Below are 22246 nucleotides of genomic sequence, written 5' to 3'. Positions count from 1 at the left end.
GTCGATACTTATAAATGTTTGTTATGTGTGAAAAAAGTAAATGTAGGGTTTGATCGGTGCTCGATAGTTCCCGCGATTAATGTGTTGAGATGCTTCAAATGTGGAGAATTTGGGCACAAGAGCATGGATTGCAAAAATTGTGATAGATGCTCTAGGTGCAGCCAACAACACAAAATGTAGGAGTGTACGTCAACTGTATTGAAATGTATTAATTGTTTGAAAATGAATAAAGAACGTAAAATGACCTTGGAGGTCAACCATGCCGCATTTAGCTCTGAATGTTTGCTCTATAAAAGACTTTTTGATCAAAGGAAAAGAAGCTAGCGTTTCAATAAATAGCAGCCAAGTTCCTGGAATGTGAATTAATTCGATTTTTTGTATTTTAATATTGCGGGGTTGTCAACAAACAACGTAGCATTACGTCCTCTTTTAGTTTTATTATCTGAAACTCATATTGTAGAAACTGAAGCTTTTGATCAGTATAGTATTCCGGGATATATTGTTGCTGCTTGTTTATCACATTCACAAGTTATTGATGGCAACTGCTTCTTGGGCATTACAGTTGTACGTGGCATGAAGATGGGTAATTATGGTGTTTTGTATCATTCTCCCAGTTCTAGTGACCAGCGTTTTGTTGAAGTTTTAGAGAACTGGCTTGAGACATTCCTTGATTCTAGTAAATTAAATATATTGGCTGGTGATTTTAATAATTATAATTCGAATCATTTGAAGCGTTTAGCTGAGTTTTTTTTAATTTAAAGCAAACAGTAAATGAATATACGCGTATTTCCAGGCACAGTAGAACTTTAATTGACCACGTTTATTCCATTTGTTCAGTTACGGATACTGATTTGAAAATAACCAATCATGAGACTTTAGTTATTAATGTCTTAGACCATGTTAACGAAAACGTAAAATTGAAGTGCTGGAGGAAATATCCGAAACAGGCTGTTTTTAATCTTGTTGAGAGGAGCGTGGATTTTCCATTCGCGGCCGGTAACTTAGATGAATCTACAGCTGTTCTTAATAACGCTTTGAAAACGTGTACCAATCAACTAGTTGAGCAAAAGTTTGTTTCTTTGAAAAACTCGAACAGCTGGTACAATTTGAATCTTTTGCGTCTTTAACGAAAAAGGGACAAATGCTACAAAAAGTTTTGGAGATCAAATAATGACAATCATTGGAATAGGTACATAATCGCGCGTAATAAGTATTCACAATCGATAAAGAAAACTCGTTGTGAATATGTTCAAAGGAAGATTGATCAGCATCAAAACAACAGCAAAGAGTTATGGAAAATTTTGAAATCTTTATTAAAACCTAGTAATTGCAAACCACGGTCCGTAACTTTTAATGGCACATTAGAACAGTCAGAACAAGTAATTGCAGCTAAGTTTAATTATTATTTTATAGACAGTGTTTCATTGATTAATCAATCAATTGAATTGGTCGATGAACCTGACGAAATAAAGCAGTCAGTTAATAGTAGTTGTAGATTTGAAGTTTTTCACCGAATTACATTAGATGAACTTAGAGTTATTTGTTTTTCATTAGGAAAATCGACTAGAGTAGATAATGTTAATTCTAGAGTTATTCAAGATTGTTTTCATGTCATTGGCCACATCTTGCTGGACCTTATTAATGAATCATTGCAAACTGGAAATGTGCCACAAATTTGGAAGGAATCCTTAGTGGTTCCTATTCAAAAAGTTGCTGGAACGATTAAAGCCGAAGAGTATCGTCCCATCAACATGTTGCACACATTAGAGAAAATTTTAGAACTTGTTGTTAAAAGCCAGCTGTTGGAGTATTTAAATAGTAATAGTTTGTTGACACCAGAACAATCGGGATATCGGGAAGGTCATTCTTGTGAAACCGCGTTGAATTTGGTATTAGCGAAGTGGAAAAATAACTTGGAGTGTAAAGATTCGATTGTTGCTGTTTTTTTTGGATCTTAAACGCGCTTTTGAAACAATTTCTAGGCCCTTATTGTTAAGATCAATCAAGCGCTTTGGAATTACGAGTACTGCATATAAATGGTTTGAAAGCTATTTGTCTGACAGAACTCAACGGACTGTTTTTAATGATTCTGTTTCCAGTCCCGTGGGGAGTAACCTTGGAGTGCCCTAGGGAAGTGTATTAGGGCCCCTGTTTTTGATTATGTATATTAATGACTTGCGACGTGTTTTACGATTTTGCGACATTAATCTTTTTGCAGATGATACTGTGTTATTCATTGCAGCTAAGGATTTAGATAATGCCGTTTTACACTTGAATGAAGATTTGCGTTCTCTAAGTAGATGGTTGAAGTATAAGCAGTTAAAATTGAATACAAGTAAAACTAAATGTATGGTAATTTCGCGGAATCGAGTAAATGAGAACGTCTCTGTTGTAATTGATGATGAGACTATTGATCGCGTTCGGGAGATTAAATATCTTGGCGTGATTATTGATGACACACTTAAGTTCAACTCTCACATTGACAATGTCATCAAGAATTTTTTTTATATCTTTATTAAGGAGACTTTCAGCCCTGGGCTGGTTCGTCTCCCCAATCAAGAAAATTACCAAGAAGTATGGAACTCTATGTCGACTGAAAAACGATTTAACTATTGCCAGTAAAATACAGCTATACAAATCAATAATCTCTCCTCATCTAGACTTTTGCCCTTCCATTTTATTTCTGGCCAATGAAACACAAATATCGAGATTACAGCGCTTGCAGGGTAAAATAATGCGTTTGATTTTGAGATGTAATAGATTCACTTCCTCAACTTTGATGCTAGACGCCTTACAATGGTTGTCGGTGAAGCAAAGAATTGTATATTTGACTATGGTGTTTATTTTTAAAGTAGTTAACGGTTTGCTGCCTCGAAGTTTGTGTGATCGAATTGAAAGAGGAAGTGACTTTCATAGATATAATACTAGAAACGCGGTTGAAATAAGAACACCACATTTCTTGACTTGTGCTTCACAAAATTCATTACACACTTAGAAATTTTTACAGAAATCTGTAAAATTTTACCGAAATCTCAACAGCTGAACGTTCGGTAAACAGTTTCACAGATTTCCTGTACTTTTTCACAAATATCTGTGATTTTTTCACAGATATCTGTATAAAATTACAGGAAAACTGTAAAACTGTTTACCAAACGTTCAGCTGTTGAGATTTCGGTAAAATTTTACAGAAATCTGTGAAATAATCTTAGTGTGTATATTATAAAGGAATAAATGTTTTCAATTCGATGCCTAGACATATCAAACGTTCAGCAACAGTTAAAGAATTTAAAAGACACTGCATTTCACACGTTAAAACTGTCTTTTGAACAGTGACTTTTTTATGATTTAACAATTTATGTATCTTGACGAAGTTATCTCTAACGGATTATTTTATATGGATAGCTGTCATAACGACTTTTTAATAATTATTGTAGCACTGCAAAAACTATTTCTGTTCGCCACGATGGTGATGATGGATTTTTAGTATTTGATTTAATAGTAGATTCATTAAAAAAAAAAGTAGTCTACCTACAAAGGTTTGAGCCTCGCGCGCGTATTACGGATATAGAGGACTGAATTTAATTTAATGCAATTTTGAAGCTTATTTGAAAGATACCTTGAATTAGTAGTAAGTTTTCTGGCAAATGTGAGCATTCCTGACATTGCTAAAAATTATGATAGCATCAGATTGCGGGGTTACTAGTATAATAGGATGCTTTGTTGATTGTTCATTAACTCTTGATTGCTTGTAATACTTATGAATATTTTAGGTGGACAAAAAGGCGAGCTAAGAGTTTGATTTTGTTTTGCAAACCTGGTTAAATTGTCATATTTAATTATCTTAAAGATAAATCGTCCAGCTCAAACCTTTGTAGGGGTAAGAGATGGGACCATCATCATCATCATCAATCCCAGGCCCGTCCCAATCCTTGCAATTTTTCGCTTTGCCTTATCCTATCCCCACACGATTTAAATAAAAACAAATTCTGCTTTAACCGATCGCATCACGTACCACTTAAATCCTGATCTAAAAATAACCTACCGCACTAACACAACTATCCTTTCCGAGAAAGCCGTGGAGATGTTGAGGAATTCTCGGTCTCTAGTAACAACCGCACTGTGCAAGTTGATTAGTTCTGATCATTCACGGAGGAGCAACTATGAAGGTTGGATAACGCTAACTCGACGGCAAACATACAATACGTAAATATTTACCCCGACCTTCTGCTCAGTAAGCAAAAACGGTAATCACTGAGCTACCGAGCCTCGTCGTAATGCTACATCGACATAATTCGTCTAGGAATGATTCTCTGATGACTGTGTTGGGAAAGCAGCATATGCATGTACGTAATTGGTCGATTTATTAGTTAATTTGATGCTTTTGAACAATGCTTGACATTTACCACTTTTTCAAGAATTTTTTGTTGAAAATCAACAGTCAAAAGCATTGCTATTGATGCGTAGAAATATTGCTGATCGATTGATGATAAAGTTTTTGAAATTGGACCAGGGGCAGCTGAGTTATCAACGTTCAAAATCTGTCACAATTTTGTTGCATGTTCTATTTTCGGTTTTCACAAAGTGTACCCCCATATTGAAATCACAGACGTAGTCCTACGTCAAAAAAAAAGCGTCGAAAGATATAAATAGTATATTATCATTATTTCATGATTATTTAATTCGCGGTCTAAGTTGATATCAACTAAAATCATTTGACATAAAAAATCATCGCCTGTTGTCGCTTGGTTCACATTATGCATTAAATTTAAGTGAGAATCTTTACTAAAAATCCAACCGTCCCAAAATCCCGCAATCACTGTGTGAGCGTACCAACTCCCCAAAATCACAATAATAAACCTTAATATCACCGGCAATCACCGCAGGCCGCGGAAAGCCTCACCACAAATCAAGATAAGCGATAACGCGTCGCCGCTAGTAGGTATCGGCTTCGACCAGCGACCCGTGTGATAACGCGACGAAACCCCTTTTCGTCGATATGCTCGATTGCTTCAATCAGCTCAATATTGGCATTTGGTTCTAATTCGATTGCTCCCGCGCCTTGTCCACCATTGAAACCACCACTTCGTCTCCGTCCGTCATATTATCTCCAATCAGCCACCAACCAAGTCACGGTGACAGTAGGGATTGACTAACTGACTGACTGCGAACTGAGAACTGAAGGCTGAGATTGCAGTGTGCACAGACAGAGAGGGGAAAAGGTGTCATTTTTATTGCACCTCATTGGTCTTAGATAACGACGACGCACCCCGCGCCCGCTCACGGAGTTCTGTCGGATGGTGCCGAATGAATTCGAACCGGTAGGTCGAAACGCACATTAGGCAGTTTATGAGTGTTTGTCAAACCGTGTGCTGTGTGTGCGGTTAGTCCCTTCTGACTGAGAGCGAATTCCGGTTCTTATCAATCAGGAACTTGAGCTTATGCTCGAATGGGTGAGGTGAGGTGTGAAATCGCTGGCGGTGGAAAAAGTAGTTGAAAGGAAAATATTTGATAAGATAAAGGTTTTTTTGGTCGCTTCGGTTGAATGCGAACGCCATCGCATCATCGACCTACGGCTTTCCGATATGGCCTATTTGGGAACTTTGATTTACGCTCTGCCGTTATTTCTGTTAGCTGTGGGATATATATTTTTATTTTGGATGGAAGCTTACCTCGATTGATTTTGTGCGCGTCCATTGCGTCATCGTAGCTGGAGGTGGAATTGCTGCCATTGGGAAGCCGAGGAACTGCCGCCGGATGTAGTAACCTTCGGTAGTGATTTACCAATAATTCGTTGTTGATCAGCAGAGGCGATAGACCGTTCGCGGTAACTGTTAGGAAGAGATTAAAAAAAAAACGTTCACTGGTTTGATGGAACAAGTGTCAAACAATTTCCCTTTATCCCACGAAAGCAAAGTCATGTAAGTGTCTTGAACTCTCAGCAAAAGTCACAGCAAATATCGATGTGATACATTTGTTCTGTGGCTAATTTAAAATATGTCACAAGATTTACATTTTTTGCCATTTGACCAGAACCGGCAAAGAACATGGCACCGAGATATAAATAACCTGACACAGAACAGATCAACACTCACATGGGACCAGTTTTTTGCCCATCGACTTCTGCACTGTGAACTTAAGCACTCCAACAACAGCTCAGGAAAAAAAGCCCCCATTGAATTGAGTGATACATTCAGCGTCTCCATCCGCCCCGGGTGACTTAATTTAGTCACTCCATTTCAGTAAACATTCCTTCTCGAAGATGGTACACTCCACATGTGCGTTTTTAAACTCGCAAATGTGTGTTTATCTGTTTCAAGCCGATCTTGGATTTTTTTTTTTTCTTTTGCTTTCTCGGTTGAACGCGTAACCAAATTCCACTTGTTCATCATCCATCATTCATCGTTGGTTGGTTGGTTGGTTTGAGGGTAACGGGTTACGTGCCACCAACTGGGGGGGGGGATGGGAATCCGGGGGTCTTCGGGAGGGGAAGAAGATTATGTTACGTCGAGGCTAGGATTTCTACCATTCATTCAAAAAACTAGACTCCGGATAATTACTCGCGCCTCCGTCACACTTGGCAGGGGGGAAGACGACACGACGGTTTCATTCATGACTTTTTCGCGCAACCAGCCGGGAGGAAGCTGTCTTTGAAGAATTTTATTGCCCAACAACTTGTTAGCATGTCGTTCCCAAGAAGAGAGTCAAGATTTTCGTCGGCAGCGCAGCAGATGAGAGTGATGTAACCGGTTTACAAATTGTCTTCTTGCTGAACGAAATTCTTCCCGGGATCTGTTTGTTGCTGTGATTTATGAAAATCGTTTAATGAGCTATTAATCTCCACCGGGGAGGGGACATTCCATGAGTGATGATCGGAAAGGGGAGCATTTTTCCGGGCAGATGATTTATTGTGAGAAATTAATCCCGGCAACAAATTGGCTCCTGCAATGAGAATGATAATTGGATATCTGCCATCAAATTAAATATTCCATAGTAAATGAATTGATATTAATAAATCAATTATTCATCGAGAACCTGTTGCTGCTGACAAGCTCAACAGGCGATAGTTCAAATGGATTATTTTCGTTTTCCATCAAAATGGAAATTCACTAGCATTTAAATATTAATTACATGGGAATGAAAATTGACTCGTCTGCAAATCATCCAACCAACCACCCATAGGCATCTGTTGCGATCGGTGTAGGTACCCATATCACACTTTAAACTTCATCCGCACCTCAACCGACTCTTCAAAAAGCATCGTCGGCCATGCTGCAATATAGGAGACGATAAACTCCCAAGACGCTCGGACAGGCAATTAAGCAATTACTTTGCTTCTGATGCCATTCAAAGAGAGGACGACGGCGCAGACAGGCGGCTGTCGGTACTTTGCTTTTAGGAAACAGAGGCCTCTTTGAGTGATGGCGAAACGGCACATGGACACAAATGGACATCGTCGTCGTCGTCACTGATGTTGATGTTGTTGTTGTTATTGTTTCCACAGACTCCACAAATTGAGTCGTCGCACTTACAGAGTTGATGAACCTAGAATCTTTGGTCAGCCTCAGAATGTCTCCTCCATCTACTGTGTATCCCCAATCTTATATACGGGGTTGGTCGGTGATGATTTGTGCGTTGCACCGCACTAGTTAGCATCACTCCCTTTGGGATCGGTGGTAAGATCGGTGTCGTAGCAGTATCGGTTGAGGTTGATGCATCGTAGACGTGGAAAGCGCATTGATATCCTAGTCCAGTTTACAGGTCAATCATCACTGATTGGATTCTGATAGAGCGGTAATGGAAGAAACTAGTCTAGTGTGAATTAGGTGACAATTGTGGGAAAAGCGTTGGCATCAAGTGAATCTAGGGGACACAAGTGATTCACATTTAAAGTAGGACATATAAGAGCAGTTTAAACGTTGATAATAGGGTTTACATTTTTTTAATTACACTTGATTCTGAAGAACTTTGAGTGGGTTCGTTTATTTCCTTTAAATTCCGTTATAATTGCTTATTTTTTGACAGATACGCGTATTTCGTCTACTACTTGTAGACTTCATCAGTGCCAAGTACTCAACACCAATGGTGTTGTAGTGGTGTTGACTACTTGGCACTGATGAAGTCTGCAAGTAGTAGACGAAATACGCGTATCTGTCAAAAGATAAGCAATTATAACGGAATTTAAAGGAAATAAACCAACCCACTCAAAGCTCTTCATAAAGGGATTCCGTTAAGAGGTTCGACAAATTTAAAGGATTGAACTTAATTCTGTTCTAACGAGATTTCGCCCATAATTTTTAGAAACAAATTGCATTAAATTTGGTTGCAATTTTAGAATACATGATCAAAATTGAGGGGAAAAAACACACACATTAAAAACGCTGCCATGAAGGTATTTTTTCAAAACTTTACTGAATCAAGCTTAGAGTACATAACGGGTGTTCAATAAAAAATGAGAACTTTTTCAGCCATAGCAAAAAAAAAATTCAACGAATTCAGTATTTTTTATTAAAAACATAATGTTTATTCTTCAAAAAAAACGTCAATGAATACTGGAGAAGGGGCCCTAGTCAGCCGTACGACGCAACATGGTCGCGATGCTCTCACAAGAGCGCTGGACGGCACTGAAATCATTCTCATTTTTTATTGAACACCCGTTAGAATCACAGTAGGCCTTGGTTGTCCCGGTCTTTCCGGTCTAAACGTACTAACTGGCAGTTTTCGATCAAATTCCTGAGAAGGAATTTTTTACCTCGGTTGACTGGAAGAGAGCCCCGGAAGAATGTTAAATAAAAAAAAAGTCTTTATTTTCCAAAAACTCTCTTGTCTGGCAAGCAATCTGCAGTTGAGGGCTGCAAGGCGAATCTTTCGTTACTTCTGAGACCATGATCCAGCAAATTTACCAGGAGTTGTGCCTACGGAAGAGACTACTGCCTTTTCTGACAGCATGAAGTGGATTGCCTATTCTGGCCAGACTTGGTAAGCTGACACTACTCTAATTCCACCAAACAGTGGTATAGCGAAGATGGCGTCACAGTGGTCTCCAAGGAGATTAAAGGCTGACTAAAAGTAAATTGGTACGCCCCTCACGCGACGCTAGCACACCTCTAGTGTTGGGAAGCGAACATCTTTGACAGTGCTTTGTTTACATTTTTATAGTGAACAACTGGTGTAAGTTTGATCAAAGTAGTCGATCGCGTTCAGAAATAACGTCAAATGGATCTCGCAATAAGAAAAAAATATTGTGCAAAAACACCTGGAAAATCCGGGGTGATCCTGTTCTAACCTGGTCAAACTGCTGCAGATGCCAAAAACAACAGTTTGTTGAGTGCTCAAAACCTACAAAAAAAACCCTGAGTGTGGAAAGGAATCACCGGACCGATGAAAAAACTGGAACCTGTTATCGTCAGCTGCGCAGCAAGGTGTTGAGGTGCGTTAAAGTCAACCCGATCTTTCGATCCACGATGTGGCCACAAGGTACAACGCCAACTTTCAAACGGTGCGGAACATCCTTGCGAGGGAAGGATTCAAGTCGTACAAAACCAATAAACATACGAACCGGCACATGAAGCACAATTCTGAGGCCAAAAAGCGTACAAGGCTCCTGTACGACCGTGTTTTGACGGAACACAAGGTCTAAACTTTGATCGATGACGAAACATACGTCAAACTCGATTTTAAGCAGCTTCCCGGTCAAAAGCTTTACATCACGGCTGGACGTGGGGATGTGCCAGTTCGTGTTTGCCGACACGTTCACGAAGAAGGCCATGATTTGGCAAGCGATTTGCAGTTGTGGCCTGAAAACGGAACCATTCGTCACATCCTCGACGATTACATCCCAAGTTTACATCGAAGCATGCCTGAAAAAGCGTGTATTGCCGTTCATCCGCAAGCATAAGGGCAAAGTCATCTTTTGGCCCGATTTGGCCAGATGCCACTACTCCAAGGTGGTTCTGGAGTGGTATGCTGTCAACAAGATCGATTTTGTCCCCAAGCTAATAAATCCTCAAAATTGCCCGGAATTTCGGCCAATCGAAAAATACTGGGCAATTTCAAAGCAGCGACTTCGGCCCAGGGGTGGGGCAGTCAAGAACATACAGCAAATGCAAGCAAAAAGGAACAAATGCGCTGATTCCGTGTCCGTTTCTACTGTTCGAGGTTCACGATTTCGTTCGAACTGGAGTACTGTAAAGCACCCATTAAGGAACATTTCAAACTTATTGAATCACGAATTACAGGTCGTTTTGTGCGTACCAATTTATTTTTAGTCAGCCTTTAATCAGGCCAATATCCCAGAACTAAGGCTAAGTATTCTTTAAACTGGACGATTGTGACGATTACCTGAAATTAAACATTGTTCCGATTACTGCTACGAAGGTACCCAAACATTTATAAATTATCACTTCAACGTATTTTAATGATTCTCTTATGTTTTCACCTGGTCATCTGTTAATTGGTCGCCCGATCACTACGATTCCTGAACCAACATACGATCAACTCAAGCCTGGAATCCTGTCTCGATAGCAACACACTCAGAAGATGCGCGCTGATATTTGGAGGCGTTGGTCAGCAGATTATTTGTCCGCCCAAGTAACACATAAAACATATTTTTGAAAAAAAAAATAGAATGGCTTGTTGTATAAATGTATAATAAGTGATGCAGAAAACATCCAACGTTATATATGAGGTTAAAAGGTGTTTTCTTCATACTTCCTAGATTCAACATTTTCCAAAATAGTTTTCTTTTGCTTTTATCTTTAAATGTTATTTAAACGTTCATCTCACTGTTTTAAAACCACTATAAAACTTGTCGTATTCAAAACAAATCTTAGTTATAAAGTTCTTGAAGCGATTCTGAACTTTCCAGATTGACGTAAACATTGACGGCGCACAGTGGGGCAGCGAAGCCATTCGCGTGGCCAAAACCTCTAGCGCCGTTGGTTTGCTTTCTACAGCGATACAATGTTGTACAAAGTTGCTCAATATTAAAAGCGCCATCTTTTGAAAGTTTCATATTAGTTCATTTTTACGCCACATAGGTGGCTCTCAAGTCTATCTTTTAAACGGAGCATCCTAGCCAAATGGTTTTTCCTGCAAAGTTGTGTAATTTGAAGTGTTGAGTAATGTTGTCCAAAACATCGAAACTTTATGACTCACAGTAAGCGAGATATCGGGAAATTAGGAAAACTAACCTCTAAAATTAAGTTTTTCCCCTTTTTCACCTATATACGTCAAATGTATAAGTTTTATACTCTGATTATTATCAAAATTGTTTGACTCATCCAATTCATACCAATTATGTTATATATCATGCTTTATTATAAAGTTATTAACATATATGTCTCAACAAAGTGTTGCATAAAAGTGTCGATTACTCAAAATATAGCAAAAAGTAGCAGCCAATTTTCTTACAGTGATTAGTGTAGACCTTTTTGCGTAAAATAACAACCATAAATCAATAGGCTAATGCAGGCATTTTTATAAAACATCATTTGAATATTGCATATTGTAAATTCTTTCAAATTAGTGGAAATTATTGTAGCACACTCAAAATTATTCTTTTTTTTTATTGTTTTTAATATTACAAACATTCAATTATTTATACTTAAGTCACTATGGTAAACATGACATGACATGAACAACAATAAAAAAATGCATGGAGAATCCAACAAAAATACCAAAAATACGGGTTTTTAATCGTTCAAAACCGGTATTTCGGTATTTTAAAATAGCACGGTAATACCTTTAAATATTTGTTTAATATTACTTCTTCGTGAAGTCAACGATTTACATAGTTTTTTTTTTCCTTTGGTTTGTTTTTTCCGTCGATCTTGTTTTCCGTGCTGAGCACCAATGCTACCGACGTGCCAGGAAGGCAGCTCCCACACCTGGACACTACCTATCGACCCATCATCAACTCATGAACCGGGGACCAACGGCTTTACTTCCCATCCGAAGGAAGGCGTGATCAGAGATGTTATGCCTCAGAACATCCCGGCGGCGCCGACTGGGATTGAACCCAGGCCTGCTGGAGTGAGAGGTAACCACGCTTACCACTACACCACCGGCGCCGTTAATTTACATAGTTAAAGATGCTAATTTCAAATAACAGACTAGAGTGGTAATTTTTATACGATAGATGAGGAAATAACAGTATAGAGTTGATAGTTCCGTTAGAGTACGGCAGTGTGAAAATTGTATATAGAGAGTAGAAAGCAAGCAAGGACAACTTTTATGAAGATATAAATCGGTTTGATCATCTCTCTTTACCAAACTCCCCCGTTGGAGAGGGATGGTGAGGGGTATTCCCCCTCATCAATTACTGTCATTGGTCGAAAGGTACAGTAGTGGCACCTACCCTACCCGTTTCCCCTCGAGATCGTCAAGTCGACGATGACAGAAGCACATACCGTAGAAGAGGTAACAATAACGACTGGATGCCTTCCTTCAGATAACAACTTGAGTGCGATAAAAATCGGTAGAACTGTTTCAAACACATCGTCGGTGATCATCTCTTTTTGCCAGTGGTGGCGGGGGGGCGGTGGTGTTATACCCCTCACCATCCCTCTCCAACGGAAGAGTTTGGTAAAGAGAGATGATCAACCCGATTTGTACCTTCCTCAAAGTTGCCCTTGTTCGCTTTCTACTCTCTATATAAACAATTTCACACTGCTGTACTCTAACGGAACTATGAACTTTATACTTTCATCTCCTCATCTATCGTATAAAAATTACCACTCTAGTCTGTTATTTGAAATTAGCATCTTCAACTACGGTAATACCGGTAAAACCGATTAATCGACCCTAATCGGTACGCTTCTTTTTGTCTGGTACAGCGCTCCAAGTGGTCGGTTCTGGAATATTTTGACAGAAATTTGTTTACAATGTCTGTTACCCAATCGAAATGTATTGGGGTATCATCAAAGCTAAACTGAAGAAGAGTGGAAAATGACTAAGGATACTATTTCAATGGCTAGATACTGGAAAAAAAAAGTAGTCGCACCAGCACCAGCATTCGAGAGGAATAAAAATCGCAAAATCCACATGGTATCTTTAAACTACAATAAATACACAACATTTCCTTCTGATAAAGTTTTATTCTAAAGCAAACAGATTCTGAGATATATCCGATTGCTGATCTGGCCATAACCAGGCCCAAGAGACAATTTCTAGTTCCTCTATAATGAATTCTAAGTCCCTATTATTTGCCGCTGAGAAGCTATTCCGAAGCCAAGTAGAACCTCCACGAGGTGTCCCATCATTCGTCCCATCATTAGTTCCACCATTCGTTGAGTCGCAGCGTTGAACCTGACCATTGGCCACGAAGAGACTTCCCAATGCATTTCAAAAATCTACCACATACATCCAAACATTTGTTTATCTCAAATCGAAGTAAGACATTTGGCGCAACTTCCATAAACCGGACTAGTTCATGTTGATCTTCGTCAAGCTTCGTCTACAATTTGGACTTCTACATCAACACATGTCAGGCAGCCTTCAGGTTCAATTGGCTAAACTTGGTGAGTCCGTTCCATCTTGTAAATTTTTATCTTTTCAAACAAGTAACGTTAGGAGATTACCTTTTTGCGGTGCGTTACTAGTATAAGATCTACCACCGAACCCTAGTCGTGACAACTTCAAACTATGGAATTAGAATTTTCCAGCAATCAAAGGGTCACATTTTAGTCCTTGTTACTTTTTTATGGATTGATAACAGTGACAAGACTCGGATAGTGACCACCGCGCTGTTATGCATTTCTATATAGTATATTTCAAATCAAAAATATTGTTTATGTTCATAGATTTCACATAATCCTTTTCCCTTTGTCCTTCTCCTTGACCTTTTCCTACTCTCTTTTCAGAAAGCGAGTAATGGCGCTATAGCAATAAGTCATGAAAGGCTAGGACAAGAGTTAATGCTCATGCCCCAACCGTCAGAAAAAAATGGAGCATCACTTAACCTTTCTAGCTTTGATGCTTCCAACGACCAACCAATCATATAATTACCAAAATCGGAACGTACGGTACGAGATGTCCACGTTTCATCCATTTATTGGATTCTGAAGCACCGTGTTTAAATCTTCGATTTAAACAGGCCCGATGTTTTCTGAATCATCTTGCCCCTTAAATGCTGCACAGTAGGCCTGACCGTTTTGATATGTGTGACGCATCTTCGATGTGAAACATAAATCAAATAGACAAGAAAAATGATGTAGGTATATATATCATTTTCCAGGATGCTTTCAAGAGCTGGCTGTGTTGGTGTTAGATTAGATTAGAACGTAAAGTTATTTGCTTTAGAAGAAAAAGTATTATAAATTAAAAACAACAAATATTTGTTCAGCCTCCATGGTCGGCGGGTCCGGGGCAATTGCCCCTTATACCCCGGTAGTGGTTAAGATGTGTGAAGATTTTGTCCATCTAGATGCAGTTGTTGTCTAAATACACGGTGCATCACAGCTTGTACATGTACTATTACTTAGAGTATCATATCTGCCCTGGTTGATCTAGTATTTAGATCACATCTCAGACAAACAGACGTAAATCTTCATTCTGGATCATCGTTTGCGTATTTAACGATTGGTTTGAATGTTATCGTTTCCGCGAACTACTCGCCGCAGCGCTGGCATCGGATCACTTCGACATTTCTATATATTTGGTTTTTCTTGCTTGCAACGTTGTGTGCGAATCAGCAAGCAAGCTTGATTTTCGCGAGAAGCCCGCGAGATGTCGATACTGCAGTCGTATGTTTGGCGGTGGCGGTACTATGTTTTGAAGATAATTTTATTCAAAGAGTTACGTCTGTTTGTCTGTGATCACATGTTATATACTCTAGACCAATTTGCAGAGTCCGAAAACGTCTTCTTTAGGCTATCAATTAAGTATCGATACAGATTAATTTCTTGAAATTATTTCTTCTAGGCTAGACCCCTAAAAAAATGTAAGCAACTTAAAGCACCTTCAGAAAATCGTTGTTTGAGGATTACTTTTTTTAATCGCTGTAAAGTAACCTCAAACTTGCTTGACAACGGAGTTCATAAAAAAAGACATCGGTGAATTAGAGAAAAAAAATCACGTCAATTTCTGGGGAGGGGGCTCAAAAATTTTGGAGGGGTCTGGTCCACCCTGAGAGCCACCCTTAGCTACGCCAATGGAGATTAGGATGAGACATTTCTACACTGAAGAAAGTTTTCACTTAGCTTCTATTAGGAACGCACATAATATTGTTCCTATAGAGCATTTCCAGCCCAAAACGCAAACCGGTTGGTCATGAGTGTTTCCGATTTGAATGAAACATTTCTCACGTGTTCGCTGCTACTAATGGTTGCATTTTTCATTTAAATATGATTTTTTCCTCCAGAGTAACTTTTGAAAAGGGCGTACAAAAAATGGATTATTTTTTTTTCAAAAAATCATAACTTGAAAATTATTGATCTGATCAAAATAACATTTCAGAAGAAGTTTTAGGTAGTTAAATTATCTTTGCGGAAAAAAAACACTGAAAGAAAAACTTAGTAAATTAGTATTTAAAAAACGTAAAACGATGATTATCGCAAAACACCCCCCCTTCGATCTTTATAATTTTTTTTTTCAAGAAAACTGAAAAAATGCCTCAATATTTGGTGAAGAGTGTATGCTGGTAACTTTCTTAAAAAAAAAATCTATAATTTTTGAAATTTTTGTTGGTTTTTACAAGTTGGTGAAATTGCATATTTTTTAGTAAAATAGTAATTTATTTAGATTCTACGCATAATTTTCAAAAACTTTGCATATAGAAACTTTTTTCCTAAGTCCAGCCGTTCTCAAGTTAATGCAATTTAAAAAAATAATTATAATAATTTTCTACATTTTGGGCCATTTTCAAATGTTAGTCGTGATGTCCAGCAACGAGATGTTTTTCCATGAATATATATTAAAAAACAAACAATTCATTCTCAAATATGGTAGCTGTCAGACTTACCCGTTTCTATTTAGACGCAGCAGAAAAGAAACAAGTTTATAAGTAAATACTCTCAAATATACCCAAATAATCAACAAACCCACTCATGTGCCTTTTTTCTGTCCTCTATTAGTTGTATACCTGGATAGAATTGTGTATGTCATAACAGAGGCTCAAAACATAAACAGGTAAACAAATATGTTATTAAACCTGTAATTGAGATAAATTCTCTAGGTACTTCTCTGACGTATACCATATTGTGCCTTAAGAGCTCATCCCGCGATATCACAACTACATAAAAAGGCACCCCGTGGAGGCTTCTTACACTCACACTTAAAAAAGTTTGCTATAATCAATTGTACCTAATGAAGATAGGTATAATGTCAACATTGTAATTATTCTGCTACATATATATATATATATATATTGGGACGTTCTTCACCTGTTCTGTATCCGCTGATTTGTCGCAGAGCCCGCCTCTCAAGGGTGAACAAACTGGCTGTCTACAAACAAATCATAGCACCTGCGATCCTCTACGCAGCTCCCCTGTGGGAATCATGTGCACAGACCCACAGGAACAAAATCCAAATCACTCAGAATAGAGTGCTGAGGATGGCTCTTGATCGTCCTTTCGACACTAGAATAACAAATTTACATGAAGAGGCAGGCATTGCCAAAATAGATTCCCGAATTAACGAAATTAAGACTAAATTTGCACAAAAATGTATTTTATCAGAACATGTATATAGTAGTTGTAGGTTAGTTGTAGTTGTAAATAGTAGTTATAAGTAGTCTCCTTTTTTCAAATTTTAAACAAACCAATCCCACCAAGGTGGTCATTCTTAAAACAGGCCTGATAGGACTAGGAACTGTAATTAATAATAATTTTAATTGAAAAGGAACTAAAGCTGAAAAGACGCATCTGTGTCACTTGATAAGGTATACATGTAAACCACACAATACAAGAAATAAAGATCATTTAAGTCAAGTTCTTCACCTGTTCCATTCAGTTCATCTCTCTTAGCGTTTCAAGTTAAAAAGCAAGTAGTTTTTTACGATGGATAACAATTTCAAGTGTTGTAAACCTCTACCTAAATCAATTTCAAAGCATGACACAGTAGCAGTTCAGTTGTTTATCTCAAAATTATTAGAATTTTTAAAGTCAAAAATAACAGTCCAAAAGTGTATTTTTATGTTAGATAGAGCAGCATCACAATACAAAAACATAAAAAAAATTTGCTAGCATTTGTGGATTTAAAGATAAGCATAATGTAGAAATGGAATGGCATTTTTTTTGCAACTTCACACGGCAAAGGTCCTTGTGATGCGATTGGCGGTACCCTTAAGAGAATGGCAACCAGAGCAAGTTTAGCTAAGCAACACGAGCACCCTATAACGAACCCTTAACAACTGTACGACTGGGCAAATAGTCGTAAAGAAGATCTTCAAACAAAAATGTCATTTTGTTATGTTTCTACGGAAGAATACAAAAAGGCTGACACGGAATTTGATCCAATTTTTAAGAAAGTGAAACCAATTCCTGGAACTCGAAAATATCATTGCTATATTCCAGTTTCAAACAACCAAATTGCAGTAAAAATATTCTCTAATTCAAACGATACACCCAAATTATTCAATGTATTCAAATAATATGAGTAGTAAAATAAAATAATAAATATATACTGTTTCTTATCTCAACAAATCTTTCATTTGACCACATCAACGTGCTTCTCTTCCGCTGCCTCTAGATAGAAACGGGTAAGTCTGACAGTTACCATATCTGAGAATGAATTGTTTGGTTTTTAATATACAATCATGAAATAAAATCTCGTTGCTGGACATCTCGACGAACATTTGAAAATGGCCTAATATGTTGAAAATTATTATAATTATATTTTTTTTTAATTCGCATTAACTTGAGAACGGCTGGACTTAGGAAAAAAGTTTTGATATGCAATGTTATCGAAAGTTATGCGTAGAATCCAAATAAACTATTATTTTATAAAAAAATATGCATTTTCATCAACTTGTAAAAATCAACAAAAATTTAAAAAACTATAGCTTTATTTTTAAGAAAGTTACCAGCATACACTTTTCACGAAATTTAAGGGTATTCCATAAATTTTCTTGAAAAAAAAAATTATAAAGATCGAAGGGGGGGTGTTTTGAGATAATCATCGTTTTACGTTTTTTAAATACTAATTTACGAAGTTTTTTCTTTCAGTGTATTTTTTCCGCAAAGATAATTTAATTACCTAAAACTTCTTCTCATATGCCGTTTTTATCAGATCAATAGTTTTCAAGTTATGATTTTTTGGAAAAAAAATAATCCATTTTTTTATACGCCCTTTTCAAAAGTTACTCTGGAGGAAAAAATCATATTTAAATGAAAAATGCAACCATTAGTAGCAGCGAACACGTGAGCAATGTTTCATTCAAATCAGAAGGGGTCGAGACAAAATTGACATTTTTTTTAACGATTTGAGCTAGAAATGCTCTATAACAATAATAATGATTTTTATCTCAATATCACATAACAAAAGAAATTCAATGTGAGTAATCGTATATGGAAATTTCATTGCACACACAACGTTCATGTGATTTAGTGGTGCAAATAACTTATTTAACTTGTTTATTTGCCGTCAATCAGTGTAGACCGTTTTACAATAGTGCTGTTGCCTTACATACGTTATCAATATAGAGTGCTTAGAGAAATATCTAAGAAATAAAAAATGTTTTAAACTTAACGAGATGAAAGCCTAGCAGTTAGTGTTCTCCTTACTGTATCTTTAGACATAGTTAGATCTATACGCTCACAATAATTACTGTACACTCTCATCATTCTATTGATTGGTCCATTTTTACCATAATTTCCCAAGTGTGCTAATGCCCAAATCGGGTTGAGTTAACTTCTATATGACTGAATTTAGTCAGAACGTGATGGTACGTAAAAATTTAAGCTTGCTAATATTTTTCTGAATTTACGCGTTGTGAGATAATAGACGCATTTCGCGCCAAATCGCATTCGGAGCTGGCAGCACCCTCTCAAATTTCACTGAAACTTTCTGGATGTGTGGACCTTGACTAAATATGCCACTTTGCATACTTATTTTTTCCAAAATTTATCTAGACTAACATTTGAGAAGGGCCAAACTTTTTCTGCCGACTTTTTTCAAAAAAATATTATGGAAAAATGACAACTCCTACAAAAATGTGTTGTATGGATGACTTTTAGGAAATTGTCCAAGTTATCGAAAAAAAATTACTGGAAAAATTTCATTTGAGACCTACACTGAAAAAAATCCATTTTAAAATTTTTTATCACATTTTAATTTAAAAAAATGACCATGTTCGATTTGGATGAAACTTTGCCTCAAGATAGGTAATTATGTTTACTACCAACCGTCCATACATGGCAAGATGGGCACTTTTAAGGAAAAAAAGTTTTTCTAACAAAAACTTTTTCATGTCAGAACTGATTTTTTTAACGTACCATTTTTACACAAAACTAAACCAGTGAAGCTCAAAATCATCTCAGAACCCAATGAAGCTCCATTTGTGATTCAATTTTGTCTAATCAGCAACTAATCACTCGGATTAATCGAGAATTCCATATGAAAAGGGCTTATATCATTAGAAAATAATATAATGGATTATATTGTCTACTACTGAGGCCAAATTCGATATTCCTATAGCAACTTTGAATTCTTAGCTCAAATTATCCATAAAGATTTTTTTCAGTATTTTTTTTTCGATAATTTGGTCAATTTCCCAAAAGTTATCCACACACCATATTTTTGTTGGAGTCGGCAGAACAAGTTTGGCCCTTCTCAAATGTTAGTCTAGATAAATTTTGGAAAATCTGAGTATGCAAAAGTGCTTATTTAGTCAAAGTCTACACATCCAGAAAATTTTATTGAAATCTGAGAGGGTGCTGCCAGCTTCGATATGGCGCGAAATGCGTCAATATCATTAACAAAGGTAATAAGGGAAATTTCTCTTCGTTTCTTAAGTGTTTAAATGTTTATCAACATGTAACGGGACTCATAAGAAGGAAGGGGAAAAGAGGTCTAGCCTAATTTCCTAAGAGCAAATAATAAAAACTGGTTTTGAACTGATTCTATACGATTCATATAAGTTTCATGGTGTGGCACCCAAACCACACTGCAATATTCGAGAATTGATCTCACGTAAGCTATATAAAGTGATTTTATGGTATAAGTGTCTTTCCAATGATAACTTAATCTTTTTTTTTTTAATCCCAACATATTATTTGCTTTGTGAATTGTGGTATTCACATGATCTACAAATGTGAACTTTGAGTCAAGAATTACTCCTAAGTCCCTAATTTTATCGCACCTTACAACCAGCTGGTTTCCATGTAAAATATAGAGTAGTGTGTTTTCTGGAATAAGATATAATATTGCATTTTTAACATTAATATCCAGCAGTCTTTCAACGCACCAATTGTAGAAAACATCAATTTCATTTTGAAAATGTAGCAAATCAGAATTGTTAAAGATTTCCATGTACAGTTTCAAATCATCAGCATAAATATATGAGCACGTTCAAGTGATTTAATACAAACTTCATGTCATCTACAAATAAAATAAATAATAAAGGACCTTAAAGAGATCCCTGTGAAACTCCCGAGGCAACATTAACTGGCGAGGACATTTTTCCTTTAAAGCGGACCATCTGTGTTCTTTCTGTCAAATATGATCCAATCAATTTTAAAAGTGTACTTGTCATACCTAATCGTTTTAATTTAAAAAGAAGTAAGGGAATGTCTACCCTGTCAAAGGCCTAACTAAAGTCAGTGTTAAAGGTTTCAACGGTATTACCTCTATCCATTGCTGCAATAGAAAAGTTTACAAATTCCAAAAGATTAGTAGATGTTGATCGACCTTTAAAAAAAAACCATGTTGATTATTTGAAATGCGATGCTTCACCTGGTTCAGTATTTTCTGGTTGACAATTGCTTCAAACATTTAAGGAATGCATGACATAATTGCAATGCCTCTATAGCGTTTAATGTCTGACCGTTTGCCAGATTTAAATATTGGGACTAAATATGATTTCGTCCCGATTTTTGGAAAATCACCTGTTTTGAGAGAGATAAATTGTAAAGCCAAAACAATAATTTAACGAAACTAGTTGCTATTTTTCAATAAAAATGGAGGTATTTCATCAGGACCAGGTCCTTTGCAGGCAACGAGACTTTTAAGAGTCATAAAATTTTTTTGAACAGTGATATTATTACTGATACGGTATCTTTCCCCTTCTTGTAGGTACACTACCGATCATAAGTTTGAGGACACCCCCAAAAAACCATGCATATTTTTTTTTTTCAATGATCTCTCGTTTAACGTTCAATTTTCGATCTCCAAAGGTTATTTTAATGGTATGAATGGTATAGCATAAGTGTTCTACTACTACTTTTATTTCAAAATTTGGCCAACCCAATTCTGAGAAAATCAGTCACGATTCTACAGAATTAATTTTGAAAAATATTGTATCTTTGGAAGAACTATTAGCACACAAAATTTGGAAATTATATTGAACAATCTGCCTACGAGGAAAGTTCCATTCAGTACCTTTCAAATGATCTAAAGAGAATGAAAATTGGACGTAACATGACAGAGATATTAACATAACAAGTTTGTCATGTTTTTTTTGGGGGTGTCCTTAAACTTATGATCGGGAGTGTAAGAAAAATAGTTCGAATCGATGGCATTACTGGATTTCTTATAGGGGAAATGACGGCTTCGGCATGACAGACTATTTTCGGCAACCCAAATTGAAACACTATTTTCACTGGATTTTCTTACGAAAACATTTCGCTGAATGCATGCAAACGATTTTTTATGCTTTCAGCTTCAATTTGACTATATTTTTACCACTGAGAAAAAGCAATCTAGCAGGGTTTTCTTGAAATGAAACACACGCACTACAAATTGTAGCTGATTTCGAGTTGCCGATAATAGAACAGCAGATTTACATGCAGTTCAAATGGAACGGTTACCGAAGAAAAACTGGTTGCCGACAATACTCGCTCTCACTAGAGAAGATTGGAGCTTTGTAAAAGCGTTTCAAAACAGTTTTTGACAATTCTCTCGACTGAAATTGTTAGAGCAGCTGGCAGCAAAAGATTGTAAACAAACCAATACTGCATATGTGTGCGTTCCATAGAGAAAAAGGTTATAGAAAGAAGGTCGCTGCTTAGGTTGCCGAGAATACGTAAATTCCCCTATATGTTTTAGAAAAAACGAGCCAATTGGTTAAAAATATCCTAACTATCAGTGCTAT

The 22246-nt window shown here is 37.0% G+C and overlaps 1 protein-coding gene across 3 annotated transcripts in view; it reads right to left on the bottom strand.

Annotated features, from left to right (window-relative positions):
* Nucleotides 1-22246, bottom strand: part of sens-2 (senseless-2) — a 215731-nt gene that overhangs the window by 153212 nt on the left and 40273 nt on the right. For all 3 annotated transcript variants that reach the window (XM_065234731.1, XM_065234732.1, XM_065234734.1), the window contains exon 2: nt 5670-5828. In XM_065234731.1, the coding sequence (XP_065090803.1) occupies nt 5670-5828 (159 nt within the window). The remainder of the gene's footprint in view (nt 1-5669; nt 5829-22246) is intronic.

Source organism: Ochlerotatus camptorhynchus, unplaced genomic scaffold, assembly GCF_037179485.1.
Source record: "Ochlerotatus camptorhynchus isolate MF236.1 unplaced genomic scaffold, CSIRO-AGI_Acam_v1.1 ptg000438l, whole genome shotgun sequence".
NCBI classification, from domain to species: domain Eukaryota; kingdom Metazoa; phylum Arthropoda; class Insecta; order Diptera; family Culicidae; genus Ochlerotatus; species Ochlerotatus camptorhynchus.
This window is presented reverse-complemented; position numbering and strand designations above follow the sequence as displayed.